The following is a 16,582-nucleotide window of genomic DNA, read 5'->3' on the forward strand; positions in this document are numbered from 1 at the left end:
CCAATTGCTTCGGTAGATACCACGCGATAGGTTTCAATAATCTAACGCGCTGTTGTAGAAATTCTTATCGAAAGAAAAAGACGAAGGTGAGGAGTAATCGAAACGCGAGTGATATTGAACGAAAGACTCGAAGCAGGAAGAAAGAGAGAAAGAGAGAAGGAGGGGGAAGAAGGGAAAGAGAGAGAGAGAGAGAGAGAGAGAGAGAGTGAGAGTGAGAAGGAGAGGGAGAGGTAGAGAGAGAGAGAGGGAAAGAGAGAGGAAGAGAAGGAGAGAGAAAAAAAGGGAGAGAGACAGAAAGAGAGGCTTGTATTCGCCACTGGCAGGACCCTTTCCAAAGTTAATGATTCGATCATTGCGACGGGTGGTAGCAGGGTGGTGGAAACGAATGGCGTGGGTCGAAGTAGTAGGAGAAGTGCCAGAGAAGTGCAGGAGAGGATCAGACCGCGCAAGAAAGTAAGCCCGATCTCAGTTCGAACGGTTCACCGCGATCGGCTCACTTCGTCTTTGGTTTTACCGGTTCGCTGCGCGCTACTCGATCGCACACGAAGATCCTTCCGGTACTTTGTTGACCGACCAACGACGTCTCCGTGGATATGCCGCTCCGCTTCCGGCGCTTCTGCCCGCTGCCTCTTCCAACGCACGGAAGTCCTTTGACACCCCTGATGCACGTAGCTGGATGCTCGAGTTACGCTGTAAAATCATGCGTTGACTTCGCGTTGCCAACTATTTTGAAACGTACGTATGTCAAACGACTGTTAGGTCTCTGCTACTACAATAGGGCTTTTCGACTCTCTCACCATTGTCTGGCTCATCTTCGAACAATACGAAGATCTTCGTTGCATATTTTAGAGATTCTTTCGTGCGTTTCACCTTCAAATGTTGCAACATGCCGTGACGATAAGAATCGAGTTTAAAATTGATAGAATTGGGTACATTTTTGTAGGACAATCTTTTATCATGTTGGTAACAGTCGTCTATTCTATGCTATATGTTATATTTATTCGTTGCTCTTGCTAAATATAGATCCATTTTGTAGAATTATAACAGCGTATGATGTAGGAGTTAAAGTTTTAGCTGGTGATTAAGTAGCAGTTAAGAATCATGTTTGAAAATATTGGTGAAAATTTCGACGATTTGTTTAATGATTACTAATAGTAAATTTTTATATGCGACGTTTGAGGCGATAAATACAGTTACTGGCATTTATTTTAATCCATCGAGGGGAATTTGTAACAGTTGCACACAAGCAACATTGTTGAAAGACACGCAAATAGAATATAGTATATGGTAATTCATTGTTTTATCAAAGTACCAAAAATACGCGAGTTCATTCGGCGAATTAAGGACACAAATTAAGAATAGAGGAGATTCTACAAGTTTGTATAAATTGCGGAAAAACAGAATTCTATAAAATAGATGTAGGAAGAAATAGTGATTGAAACAGGTATTAAGCGTATAGTTGGAATTTCCTTTCGTAATCACTGCTTAAAATGTAAGTATTTTAAAAACCAAATTTTATGATGTAAATTAACTAAGAAAAATTGCAAATGAAACGTTAATTCAAAGTAAAACAAAATGAAGATATTTAAATCGTACAGTTGTAAAAATCTTAGCAATTTGTTTGAAGTTCACCTATAATAAACAGTAAATTTTCATATGTTATGGCTGATGTGACAAACATACGGTAATTCGCATTTATTTTCAAGTAAATTATCAAAATGAAAATATTTAGGTTTTTCTTAGAACCTTTTCTATTATTACTTAATTATTACTCTATTTTATATACATAAGAGAAATTTAAAGATGTTATAAGGAGATTTATTTATTATATCTATTGCATATTGTTTACATGTGGCTTATATCGAGTAATTTTATAACGCAATTCAGGACGTTACTGGAAAATATGATTATTGATTTCATACAATTCTGTTGATAAAGTATGTAAAGTTCACCACCCATGCAAAATTTTCTTAGTAAAAATCGATATATAATCGAAATATAAGAATCTATAAAATTTCACCATTAGATATACCAACTTGGAATCTCTCGCTCTATACTGTTTTACTGTTCGATGTGATTAAGCAATGTGCGTCTCATTGAAATAATGTAATTAAATTTCATTCAATTTCTTTGTATAATACATCAGAAGAAAAATATATAGGTATATTGACAAAAGAAAATTGTTTAGTAAAAAACTGAAACTTCTTCTTTATACACAGATCATTTGTGTAGTGAAACGTTAATTAACAACAATTTTACAAAATGGTAGTGCAGTATATATATATACATACATACATACATATAAACTCTACATCTTTTCTTTTGTATATCGGTGACCTGAAAACCGCTGTTACGAAGAAAATAGAATTTAGGGAAACAAAAAAAAAAAAAAAAAAAAATTCGAAATAAGGAGAGGTTTGTATTATTGTGCCCTTGAATATAAATTTTGTTTTGGATTACAAGATCTAGAAAGAAAAGAGCTATAAGTAGATTTCTATTGTTGTTTCTTGCAACCTTCAGCTAGAGCTACATACAAAGGTAAGGTAATATACTTTTGGTAATGTCCTTTGCTATAAATATATGAACGTGTTCCCTACCTTCTTCCTATTGTATTGTAACGCTGTAAGAGTGAGGATCTGGATCAGCATACACTATACCTGTACTTATACCTATACTTATTTCAATATATTTTTCTATTGCAAATTCATCCACTCGTTCCTCTATCGGTCAATCTCAAAGTAAGCACACAAATGGTTTGAAGATCAAAGTATAAGGTATCAGGTTAACAAGAAACAATCATAAGCATTTATGTAAAATAGAAGTATTTCAGAAGTACGAGGGATCCATTTAATTTCTTTCTTTATTTGGCTATCGCGAACCACAGTGTAGCTGTACCACGATAATTGAACCGGTTTTTTAAAATACCTCTTACCTACTTCTTTAGTGATTTTAAACGATTGAAGGTTCTTACATTACACAAATGGGCTCGTTAAGATACAAAGGATTCTTTTTCCAGCTTTTTCCCCGACTGAGATCACAATACGTACAAGTTATTTTACGATATTTATGCAATATTAATAAAGGGGAAGTAAATATTTCTCGGAGATTGAACGTAATAGCGATCGTACGGAAACGTGTGGAACTAAATTGGACTTTAATTAAGGAAAGCAGCATGGCAACGATATTAAATATGTGATAAGTAGAAGGGAGATTTTTATGCATTTGTGGGCAACTTGAAGGTGTGAAAATGAACATAATGTACACAGGGTATCTGGTAACTGGTAATACAAACAGCCAAGTGGTAATTCTACGTGAAAAAATAAATGGTAAAGAAAGAATAAAATTTCTTCGTTCGAGACTTCGCACACATACGTATACATGTACATACTTGATTTCCAGGCTTTATTTTTTCAAAAACGAAGCCTTCAACGAACAAATTTTATTCTTTCTTTTCCATTTATTTTTTTCATACGGAATCATCCCCCGATAGCTTGTACCACTAGTTAACAGACACCCTATATCTATAGATATACAGAGTGTTCCGTGACTCGTGGACAATCGACTCAACTAAATTATTCTTTAACTAAAGATGTTCAAATTTAATTTTCTTGAAAACCAGGCCTTAAACGGAAATAATATTGAATTTTAATTAAACCGAATGAAATAACCTTCTCCTGATTGTTTGCTCGTACTTTGCCGGCACTTGGCCAAGTTTGTCTACTTCACAGATTTTCAAACTCGATCTTCTCGAAAACGAGGCCACGGACGAACAAATTGTATTCTTTCCTTTTGCCTCGTTTCTAATTGCAGAATCATCTCCGTGTCGATTGTCTGCGAGTCGCGGGACACCCTATGTATGTATGATTAATTATAAATTATAATCACAATAAAGAATAAGAAAAACAAAGTTAAAGGAAGATTTAGTTGTTTGTAGACAAAATTTACGAGGATGAAAAATCTCAATAGACAATTCAATAAAATAAATATCGGAGCAACTGATATACCAGCTTGATATTAGATTGACATTAATCCTGTTGTCCTCTTCGCTTATACGTGATCCTAAATGCATGTTATATTTTAACAGATATTATTAAAATATACATGGTTTCGAAGTATCTCGTTTTTTTTTTTCAGTGTATTCTACTCTTTCTATAGTTAGTATACTAATATAATATAATATAATATATAATAATATAATAGTTCGAGAACAGAGAAGACATCCGAAGAGATACAAACGCGAAGAAGAAGCGAGAAGGACAGCAGAGTTGAAAAGGAAATAAATAATTTTCAATGAATTTTGCGACGCGTTGAAGTGTTTAGTACGAATACGCGGATGAAATTTGGACGAACGATTTCTATAATTCGACGACGAAATTACGCACACAGAACACATCGATGAAACTTTGATCACGTACTTGGTAACAGAGGTCCAACGATATGCGTGATTAATATGCCAACACTTCGCTACATGGATTTGGTATTTGCACGACAAATCCGAACGATTTGCGTATTTAGTAGAGAAACCCGAGTTACTAAAGTAGAAACATCCATCTGTTTATACAAAATGTCGCGCTACACTGTCAGCAATTTGTGCACTTAAGAATTCGTTAGAATTTTGTAAATACAAATCGCGTACTTTCGTGAACTGTTTGCGTTCATTAACTGCGGATTTTTATGCAAATTCGTATTTTTCGTAAACCTAATTAGGCGGATGGAATTTAAATAGAAATTTACTTTATCCATTGAATATTGTAAGTACTGTACTTTGAATATTTCGTGTAATTTCACATGCCATGCACATCTTTGCAATTTTAAATTTCCTACAAATGCATAAAACTCTGTCAAAATTGTATCCAGCAATCGTTATACCAAAATTAATATGTACGTATATCCCATACACACGCATACTTGTACGCTACTCATATGGCTTTTAACTGCGGAACATTCAAAGTAGATATTATCAAGTAAGATATATTGAAATTTCCTTTAGCAATTTATGTTTTGTTTCGTTAATAGAGAAGTAGAACAGAAAGTATAGAACGTTGTTTCTTTTATTTAATTAAAGTTATAATTAAAGCATTGTACTGAAAGTGATAAAGTATGTAAATATAATCGTAAATAATTATATCTCGTTATCTTCGTCGTCTTTAATAAATTCACAAAATTCTACTTATACTATATTTACACACACACACACACACACACACACACAAAAGACGCGCGCGCGCGGTATGCATATGTTATACATACATGTGTATATGCATATATATTTGGGTTTTAAAATTGATTTTCTAAAAAACGAAGCCTTAAATGAAAAAATGTTATTCTTTCTTTCCTACTCATCTTTTCATGTAGAATCACCCTCTGGTCGCTTGTACCACCAGTTACCAAACAACTTAGTGTTGATAGTATCGATTGCTTTATTTCGTGTATTTCGATTTTGTCTGTGACATAGTTCTCAGCTACGTGTAAATTATTTTTTCGTAATCTATGATTGGTCGTTATAACCGGATTTACAAGTAACATACTTATATCTTTTCCATTATTAATTGAGCCATTCACAGGATAAAGTGGTTAATTTCACTTTCGAAATTTTTCAAATTTTGGTGCCTTTGCAAAGCACTCACTTTATTTATCGATACATATCGATATCTGATATAATTTCATCAATGTTTTTATATTTTTTGTCTCGCAGAATTAACCGATTTAGCAAAGAACCGACTCAATTGTTTGTACAACACGCGTAACATATTAAATATTCATAAGTTCGTATCAGTCTGTTAATTACCTTGCAATACTGCATTCGATAGGTATTTTGACGATGATCTGTATTTGATTGTATCGTCCTTGCCCACAAAAATCAAAATTGCACTATCAGGAAGCGTCTCTGGCTATGAAAAGAATGTGATAATCAGACTATAGATTTTTACGTAATTGTAAAAGACTTAAGGATAAATTTAACAGACTATTCGGAATATACATATTACTCTTCAAATAGAATGTCCCACAGCATCGAGGGTTTCGCAAGTCCTTCAAAAGGTAAATCCTGCCAAGATCTGATTCTTTTAACCGTATCCATGAAAAATTGCGGCATAAAATAATTTGCATAAAAATTCGCAGTCTAAAGATAATAGCTGTTCACTTTTCTTTCGTCTATATTGCCAGTGTATAATATGTCATGTTTGGAAAGTGTATTGACTTACTGGTATTCGTATCGGTATCAACCTTTCGAAAAAAAAGTAAATGTAATTCGATTCGTTTTAAGCTCATCGCGTTTTGTTTCATCGAAGTTGAAATTTATTTCGCTCGCCATCATGTGTTATTCAATATTACCGTTAATTTTTTCGCAGAATGGTGGCTTTGGTGGTTACTTTTACCAGGATGTCTCGCATCTTGGACCAAGTACATCGAAGAGTACGACGCTATCAGAGTTGCTAGATGCGATGTTCGTTGCGGTGGCAATTATCCTGATGAAGTAAGTACTCCAACGTGTAAATACATTCTACACATCAAAATTACTGCTAATTTACTACTGCTAATACTAATATTCCCACTATTAATACTATTTAATACTCTGAACATTTCACGAATACAACTAATACTACACGTATCTGTGTGCAACGGCGAATAATTTAAAGAGCAACTTGCCGGGTTCTGGAATGCTTATGCGATAAATTGCCAAAAGCAGAACGAAATATTTGTATATTTTAAAGCCTATTAAAATTTTAAGTTGTATCGAAGAAACAACTGTGGACTGTGGTATACAATTTTCCGAGTATAGACATATTTACAGAGATACTTTGTTCTCTGTATTTGTTAGTCCTAGAATTTGGTTGTTCCAGTCGAGTCTGATGGTTTAAATCTTTTCAGCCTTCCAATCATTTGATTCTTGTTCGGTAGATTCGACGACGATATAAGTATGATGGAATAAGTTTTTAATCTGACAGCACGTGGAGATCTCCGACGATTCTTTTCATCGATCGTCTATCAACATCAACTGTCTATCGATCGTGCGATCGATCGAAGATGTGAAAGTGCCGCAATGTCTGCGTATGTTGACGTCGTTTGATTCTTCCGTCCTATGTACGGCTAGTGTAATTGAATTATTCTATACTAAGAGGACCACGTGGCGACGGTACCTATATCCATGTAAGATACTTTACGTCTCTTCTATAAGATCCAATTCCGACCGAATCTGAAGTATCGAGCGCTTGAGTTAATGCATAACGTAATACAAATACATACAGTGGCTGATGAAAGTGTTCATGAAACATTTAGCATAGTTTATGAATGTATTTTAAGTATTACACGAAACTTTTTGAAATTTTAATGACATTGCAATCGTTTAAGACACGATTATCCTGACTATAATAGCAAAATTTGAAGTTTAATTAGTAACTACGTATGGAAATTTTGTATTTGTTTGTAATCAAACATTCAACGTCATGCATTATAGTCACAATTTTAAAAAATTGTGCGATATACGAATGAAATTTTTTAAAGGATCGACATTGCTATCGTTTTTCGTAATAAAGTCCGGTACAGCTGGTCAATGGCCCCAGATTATCCTCGCGGCGTAAGGATACATCCGCTCCTACATTACTTGCAAAAAGTAGGCCAATAAGTACGCTGACCAGTTCCTTCGACCGTTCGATTAATGTATATCCCTGTTACGGCAGCAAAATGCACGGCAGTCCTTTGGAGTCACAGTGAATTTATAGACCTATAATTATAAGACATATAATTATGCAAACAATATAATACAAAATTGCACAACGTTGCCAAAATTGCTTTAATATCAAATCCGAGTCAATGATGTGATAATCATCTGCAGTACTGTATAAATAAAAAAGAAAGATACATGGTTTGTGGGTTGGGCTAAATAATAACAGGCCGCCGCGGCCGGCAAAGCTAGCGTAAAGTAGTTTTCGATGCATCGATTGATGTATGGAACGTTGTATTTTGATTCATTTGGTAAAAAATGTGATCATTGACCGTCATTGACAAATTCTTTACAGAACGAACATTTTTAAGGTAAATTTTAAAGTAAATCGTTAAATAATACACGTAGTATTAAACGTAAATTGCTTGATGATTTGAATTCCAAAGCGGAACTATGGTTATACGTATTAGAAAAGATTGCTAAAAATGTTAACCTTAACAAGTTACTACAAGGCCATCGAAGTCGGCGAGATGTCCACCGTTTTGCATAACTGGCGAAAAATTTATTTAAGAAACCGCATCTCTTCTTTATGGGTTCGTTACCGTTCGACGTAACTTTCGCAGCATCATAAAAATATTTTATAGCGGAACCTATAATTATGCGAACAATGCAATACAGAATTACACAATATCGTCAAAATTCATGGTAATTACGTAGGAGGTATACTTAATCGATCTCAATGACGTTGATATATGTGGTCGAGGTCAGTGTTCTAAGTAATTCCAAATATACAAAAATACGTACGTTAGACATGAAAATAGAGATTGAAGTAAAAACTTATTTAATACGTGAGCCGCTTATTTGATAATTTAAAAACCACTCTGGTCTGTTGTTAATTTCGATTGGTTCGATATTATATAAAATTTTCTGTTTGATACATAGCTCTCAAATCTGAAGCCATTCCATTCCCATCTTCAGTCTTCGTTCACTTTTACTCTCAGCTTTCACCCTCTTCACCTCCTTACATTCTAACGTATCTTCCAAAATCTCCTCCAATTCACATAATCCCGATTGACGTCTTCCTCTCGCCCTTTATTACCTCTCACATTCGTCATTTTCCCTTTTTCAGTCCAAAAGTGCCCTCAATTAGCGATAGACTCAAATATTACGTTATAAATAGAAACATTGATGAGGTAGGATCGTAACAAGTATAGTTTTATTGTCTCTTTATCTTAATGTCACTTTATGATTAAATATATATCTGCTTTTTATTCATTTTTGCCTGCCGGCTATAAAACGAGATTGATTTACATGGATTTCTCATTCTCACAGTCATCCAAGTTCGACATACACTAGGTTGTTACATATATATATATATATATATATATATATATATATATATATTTGAACTTACTCTTAATTATGCCTTAGTTATTTAAATTAAATGTAATCTGATAGTTCCATTGTCTGTCTCCTCTATTCACTTTTCCTCTCTTCCTCACCCACTCTCATACACTCCTTCTTTCTTTCTAATTTCGTTAACCATTCTTTCATCTTCTCTTTGTCTCAACAATTTCCTCTAATGTTATTCTTCTGTCCTCAATTCCTCTACGTTCTTCCACCCAGTAGTTCAGTGTTCCCAATACTCCTTCGCATAAAACACACCACCTCCGTTCTTTTACCATACAAAATATCTATTTGCCTCTTTTATACTTTTGCACCTAATCTTAGCAAGTTGCACTAATCTTAGTTTCTGACTCCCTTGTCCCCTTTTTTTAAATAATCTGATAATCTACTCAATCTACGATATTTATATTTCCCATTATAACTCCATCTCTGAATCTAATTATATCGCATTTGTAGTTGCACCTGCCTATCCCTGCCTGCCAACAGGCAACATTTCAATATAACGACATGGTCGCAGTAACGACTTTGTTCGCAGTTTTGTGAAAGCTAAAGATACGACTACTTGGGGAAAGGATATTTTAATGTCTTTGATATATACGCAAAATACATAGATTACCTAATATCGAAAAATATATAAAATATCTAAAGTATAGTTCCAGATAGTACAAGTAAAGTATAATAGTACGGCTCGCGTGTAACTCAGATTCAGTGACAAGCAGTTATTGTATCTAGTTGAACCTCTCTTTCCATTTGTCGCGTTCAACTGATGATCAGATTATACGGTCTTGTTGCGGAAGAGAAGAGAAATAGAAAATGGGAATAAGCGAAAGAGCAATCCTGCCGAGTACCAAAGCACGTGGTCGGTATTATACTATGAATCATCGTTCTAATGCATGAAGATGTTACATAGTATACATGGAGTCCTCCATGGAGGCGAAATGTGTCGTGTTTAAGTTACTGCAATCGACGAGACGATAATCTCGTACATACAGCGTTTAAGCTCAACCCATTTTCCTTGGCGTTTAAGCTACGTGTATATAAAATTAATTAAGTACAATATGTACCTATAAATCAAACCAAATTCAATATTCAAGGTGCACTTCTTAGGATTCGAATGCTACTAATAAAATAGAAACGATTCGTTTATTCTACAAGGTGTTGGAAAATGATTTATCACGAGTATCGTAACGTTATTCTATACACCTCTTGTTGAAGGTGTGCAAAAGGTCTACGAAAATTCTCTTGATTGTATTGTATTTGTTTTCTTTGCAACGTGTTGCAATTTTGCAATCGTGTGCAGGAAAAATAGCATCTATTGTCGCATGTTCGAGACTACTTTGTATGCTGCGTCCTAATTTCTCACTAACAATAAGTGTACGTTACCAATAATTGTCTTGTATCTTCTATGTAAATTTTAAAATTGATTTCGGAAATTTTACTATTACATATAATCACGGTAATCATGTCAAGTAGTGTTAACGAAATTTCAAAAAGTTTCGTGTAATTCGTGTAATATATTATACATACGAAAGAATTCTGTGGCAAGTATTCGAGTACTTTCGTGACCCACTGTATTTGTATTTGTATTATCAAGCTGAATTCGTGTCGTTTTTTCAAAGGTCTAACTTGAAGTTATTAGACAGTTTAAATAATTAGTATAAACATCTATAGTTAACTACTTTACCGTTCGAAATACGGAAATTATTACAGCAAGTTATCCACAACCGTCCCTGCCCTTGTAAATAACTTCATATTAAACTGTTATACTTTTTCTTAACGTGACTTTTCGTCGTTTTTCTTCAACATCTTTGCATTAATGCTCCTCCTATGAAATTTCTATTCATCCAGATTTATGTACATTATTGTCATAAAGAGCATCCTTATTATCAAAATGATTTTGCATGATGCAATTATCGATCGAATAATTGAACTTACCAAAGATGATCGGTGTTGATGCGCTAGCAATGTGGGGACTAATACTATAGTTTATTTTTAGCCTCCGGATCATAAAAGGAGCTCCGTGTACAATTGTTTTATCTATTTCCTTATATTCTCACTTGATCACTTGATCATCTACACATACGTCCGTTCATTCACACACATAAGCACAATGTGGGGATTAAAAATGATTGAAAAAGTTGCTTGTAGAAATTCGGGCTCTAGTATAGTATTGGCACTGGAAAATATTCGACTAGAATGACACTTTTTAATGGTTCTCGAGATTACCAAAGCCAGAAGTGGTGTATGAAATCTCAGCCAACTTGTTGATGCGTGGATTTTGACAATACCCTTTTTAAAATTTGGTGCTCTTAATCCATTGTATGGACCACTCTGCATGCATTTGTATCGTGAATATTCGGGTTAGGTTGGGATTATTTTATATTTTCCGGCCGGATAAGCGATAAACAGCAAAATTAACATTTGGAGCTCTATTAATGTGACGTTACTTGTCGTTTACCTCACATGTATGATGACGATTCTACGCGGATTTCTACAGTCGAAACCTTCGTTGGCCAAATGTTCACAAGACTGAATTCTCAAAACCGTTCATTTCGACTTTAGCGACCTAAAATGGCCCCGAAAGGACACAATCGGAACAAAAAATTTATAGCGCACATAAGTTCAGCTAAGCTTGTGGATTCTAAACTCGAGGAAGAAGGTTCGAAAGATAACGCAACCCGGATCTCAGTGAATGCAACCGAAAGCCTTCGTAAATGAATAGAGAAAATTTGCATATAAGGTCTTTAACGATTATGGCCGTTTCATGATCCTGTTTCTGATTGCCATCCAGTTAGTCGGTGTCGTGCTTCTTGCATTACTTCAGAGACAAAAAGAACGAATTCTAGGACACTTCCCTTTCTCCTGCCACAATATCAAAGGATATTTTAAGAACAGTAAAGAAATGTTCTCCTTACGTAACGTCACAAATGAGATACATACGGTCGGTCACAAAAATCTCTCGATGAAATTACATTACTTCTTAAATGTAAAGCATTATACTGAAAACCTTGGCTCCACTAGAACTATTTAAACAATTTTTTTTTCTTTATTTAACATCAAGGATCATTTGGATCATTAGCGACGTGTACCGACACGTTCATTAATGACAGTTAAATGGAATGGTAAAGGCGTTTATCGCTCTGGGTAAATTTGAATAGATTCTCAACATTCTTTGTATCGTGGAAGGATTCCTTCGGTGATTTGAGAAGGTTGGCCTGATTTCGCGAGGTTTCAGTTTCTTTACAAAAAATCAATATATATTCAAGAGGATATTGGCACATGCTGCAGTGGGGTGGGGGTATTCTCTATAGAAGGAATTCGTGAGAAAGTCTCGTGTGGCCAATCTGGATCCTGTATAAAATGACCTGGCTCCTTCTATCGAAGGATCTTCGCACCGCGTCATGGAAGCAGTTCCATGAATTTTGTTGGCACATTAAGACACATAGCGTTAAAACGTTCTAGACGATCTATTCGCTTCCATTTTTATCAGGCAAATCGATAACGATTTGCAAATTTTAGCTTGACGATATACAGAAGAGAAGCTGGGATATTTTATCCTGCCGGCGCAATGTGCTGTTTACAACACTGTTTGCAATGTATTAAGTCATTAAGCGAATGAGCTAGGAAATTACCATAATGACGGCCACTTTCCAGATAACTATTACCAATCGTATACGTGTGTGGATTACGAAACTGAAAATTCATACATTCGTGATAATTTTCGTGACTAAGTTTGCATTAAAAATATTAATATTGTACAATAACTAGAAATAATATTCGCACATACCTTTGCTTCTAATCAGGTATCTTTTAAACAGATTCTATATATTTAATTTTCATAGTATCAAATTAGTATAGTCCCGTGAAACTATTAAACGAGGCAAAATTTAATACATTTCGACTTAATTAATTGATATGTAATTATATAATATACAGGATGTGACAGAACATGTGGCACCTGAGCTGATTGTATATCTAACAACAATGAAAAAATATTCATATAAACGTACCGTGTATCTGTCTTCGTGTATGAGATACGACGAATTTTCTTTTCTGATTTTGTCTTATCTGATCACCTTTAGAGAAGTTGCTGAAAATCACCACCTTGCATTTCAAGACAAATCTGTAAACGTTTTGTACTTTGAACGATTACTGATGTTTCCCGAATTTGTTAAAAAGCTTGTTCTATTCTGATTCCTGATATTTCAACATTTTCAGTAAAGTTTGCTCTGTTTGTAAAATTCGTTAGATCTCATAAAGCAAGACAGATGGAGGATATGTTTAGAGAATCTTTTTTCATTGTTTTTAGATATACAATCAGCTGAGGAAACGAGTTCCGCGCGTTCTATTACACTCCGTATAATAAGTACAATAGTGTTCAATACGTTTTATGTAGACATTGTATAATAGGGCATTGTATATTAATACACTGCTGACGAGAAACGTGAGAATCGACGATTTTCACTTCATAAACATTGACATATTTTCGAAAAATAGGCGGGAACTGCGGCAAAATTTATTTCACAGTATACCGCCAACAATGGGTTAAAAATATACGTAGAATGATCCACCGAAATGAAGATGTTACGTCGCAAAAGGCAAGAATAGGATTTCTTCACAGTTATGGAAATTCTTCTTCTTTTGCTAAGCAACGTAAACAGTTTAAGTAAGAAGGCAACGTTCCCGGGAAGGTGTGTCCACAGAAGTCGGATAGCACAAGAGTGACGCATCCTATATCGTCAAAGATAAATTTTTTCAATGATTAGAGACGTATTTTGATGAAAACCATATTGTGTAGACTAGCGAGAGACTTGTTCGAGGAAACGTAAAACGGAGAAATGTTTGAGATTGAAATTTGTTTAAGTGTACGAACTCAACACGTTCAGATATCAGAAAACAATAACTTTTTTTCTTTGAAAATGTTACTCGTGCAAAGACGAATATCAGTAAATGTGGAGGGACAATTTTAATTTTAATATAAATATCATTTCTGGATGTTGAAAACGAAACAATTTAACCAGAAAGAGATAGAATCTTCCCTGATATATATATATATATATATATATATATATATATATATATATATATATATATATATATATAATATTTAACAATTTTTTATTTATATTACTTTCTCTTTTTTGTATATTTATTTTCTTATGCAGAATATATAATATATTGTACATACATGTGAGTATAATCGTTCGATGTATTGTTTTGTTTTAGTGTATGGAAAATTGCTTGGCATCCAATTACACAAAACCTGGTCACTGTCCTGATAAAGCATCCATGTCACCCTTTGAAGCTGTTTGTTTGATAGCTTGCGTCGATGACTCTCGTTGCCCAGATTTAGCAAAATGTTGCAGACATGATTGCGGTGTCACATGCATGCATCCCGTCGGTTTAGACAATGTAACTGGTACGCATTAGATTTTATTTGTCATTTATAATTAAGGTTTCTTTACACGAACGTAATTTCTCTAATTTACGATATAAAACTATTAATTGTACGAGAGGGAGCGCGCGTGTATTAGTGTGATTGTATCTGCAGGTGATGAGCTTGTAACATTGATTTTGCATGATTTACGAATAACTAATTAATTTACAAGATTTTTCAGTAAAGATACTGATGCCTACTATTGTATCAATAAATAAACTACTGTTTAAACATTCGTAAAAACTCTTCCTGGTAATAACTTTTTAATAAACGGGCAGTCCCAACTGAAACCTTCTCAACAATACTTAAGGTGACTACAATGGTATATCAAAAAATTATTGGAAATCAGAGGTGGCTGTCTTTTTATGAATGCTTATCAACGAGGGGAACAAATGCGCTGGTGATTACAAAAATGGTCTAATTCTAAAACTTAAAAAATTCTTACTTTATAGAGATATCCGGAACTTACTTCGTCTGGCTGGATTAAGACACTCGAGGATTTTCGTTTACAAGTTTTCGAAGAAAAGACACCAAAATTGGCATGCCCATGTCTACAATTATAATTAACTCGATGTTTCCGAAGGGTTAAAACGATTAATAGATTCACATATATGCTCACATTACGTGTATTTTGTGCGATTTTACACTTTTAAATTTTCTATAAATGCATAAAAAAACGCAGTCTAGAAATAAGCTGAGCGTAACTCTGCGCTTTATCGAAAACCAAAACCACCACTTTGCCTAATTATAGTCCGAAGCATCCATATCCCGGTACAAAGGACCACTTTCTCTTCACAAAGGTGTACCATACAATAGAGGTGTACAAACGTACGTGATACCATAGAAGTACGGTAATTACAAATTCACTGCATTCAATGAAAACCAATGGACAAGCAGAATTTCGAACGCTGTGCTTGAAAAATCATTAACAGACCAGCATTCCAGTCTCTTGAGCTTCAAGCTTTTTAAATTATTTCATATCTGACCGAGAATTTTTTTTTTCAAGACACACAAGCTTTTGCAACAACAGTTTATAAGTCTAGAACAGTATATTACAGCGTATTTTCGTATTACAGCGTTTATCGTAGATTGAAATTGCAAACTTTTGGTAGTCCAAACTTTTCAGCGAGAATTGTACAAATTTACGCACAAACCAAGATAAAATTCACATTTTTGCATTTTTCTTTTTTTTTTCAGATTTACCCGTGATACCCAGGAATGTCCAAATCAGGCAACAAAAGAACAACTTGGTTTTTTTGACTTGGTATAATTCTAAGGCACAGCGTATCGATGAATCTACCGGAATCAAAGGTGTGAGGTATTTGGTGGAGGAACGACATTTACTTGGACCAAGGTACCTGGAATCTAGATCAAGTCCATGGATTGTTCGTCACGTTTCATCGAAGTCACACGCAACGATTCGAGAACGATTAAAGACAGGACACTGGTATCAATTTCGTGTAGCAGCCATCAATGCAAATGGATCCCGAGGATACTCGGAGCCTTCCAAACCTTTTAAAACAAAAGGTAAGCGTTACATTATTATTATAGCGTGCGATAAACGATTGGCAAATATCTGGAGCAAGACACTTCCGCGCGAAAAGCACCACTCGTCGTGTTACGATTGGTTCACGTTTATTGTTAAATGTAGACTTAGCTTTAGAAGGGAATGGCTTCAAAACCACTTAATTAATATCGCACAGTCTTTGCAAACGAGTTAGTTCCAACTATCCAGCAATTGCTCCTCGAGGGAACTTGCGATTCTTCCGCGAGAATCCGAGCAATACGCGCAAGTTAGAGAACGAAAAGAATTCATCCAAGGTTTCTCTGCGTTACTCTTATTGCATCCAAAGAACAACGCAAATACGTACGAAACATGCTTATTCCAGTTTTGAAGCGAGCAGCACGTTGTCCTGATCTAAAATCAGATCTCTGCAAACTTGTTTCCAGATGGAAATAGTCCGTGAAATTAACTATTACTTGGTATCTCAATTACCAAACAAAATTACTAGCTATCTATAAACACTTATCGTGACAAGGAATCAATTTAACAAGCAGTCAAGTTTAGTTGGGGA

At 34.6% G+C, this 16,582-nt stretch overlaps 1 protein-coding gene across 4 annotated transcripts in view; it reads left to right on the plus strand.

Annotated features, from left to right (window-relative positions):
• Positions 1-387: 387 nt before the first annotated feature.
• Positions 388-16,582, plus strand: part of LOC100647227 (anosmin-1) — a 36,178-nt gene continuing 19,983 nt past the window's right edge. For 2 of the 4 annotated variants that reach the window (XM_048409754.1, XM_048409753.1), the window contains exons 1-4: positions 388-735; positions 6,351-6,475; positions 14,297-14,489; positions 15,705-16,034. In XM_048409754.1, coding sequence (XP_048265711.1) covers positions 594-735; positions 6,351-6,475; positions 14,297-14,489; positions 15,705-16,034 — 790 coding nt within the window. In that variant the 5' untranslated portion in view covers positions 388-593. Of the gene's footprint in view, positions 736-5,825; positions 6,040-6,350; positions 6,476-14,296; positions 14,490-15,704; positions 16,035-16,582 lie in introns of those variants that run through there. The other 2 variants (XM_048409751.1, XM_048409752.1) reach the window with 2 other exon arrangements.

Source organism: Bombus terrestris, chromosome 10, assembly GCF_910591885.1.
Source record: "Bombus terrestris chromosome 10, iyBomTerr1.2, whole genome shotgun sequence".
NCBI lineage: Eukaryota > Metazoa > Arthropoda > Insecta > Hymenoptera > Apidae > Bombus > Bombus terrestris.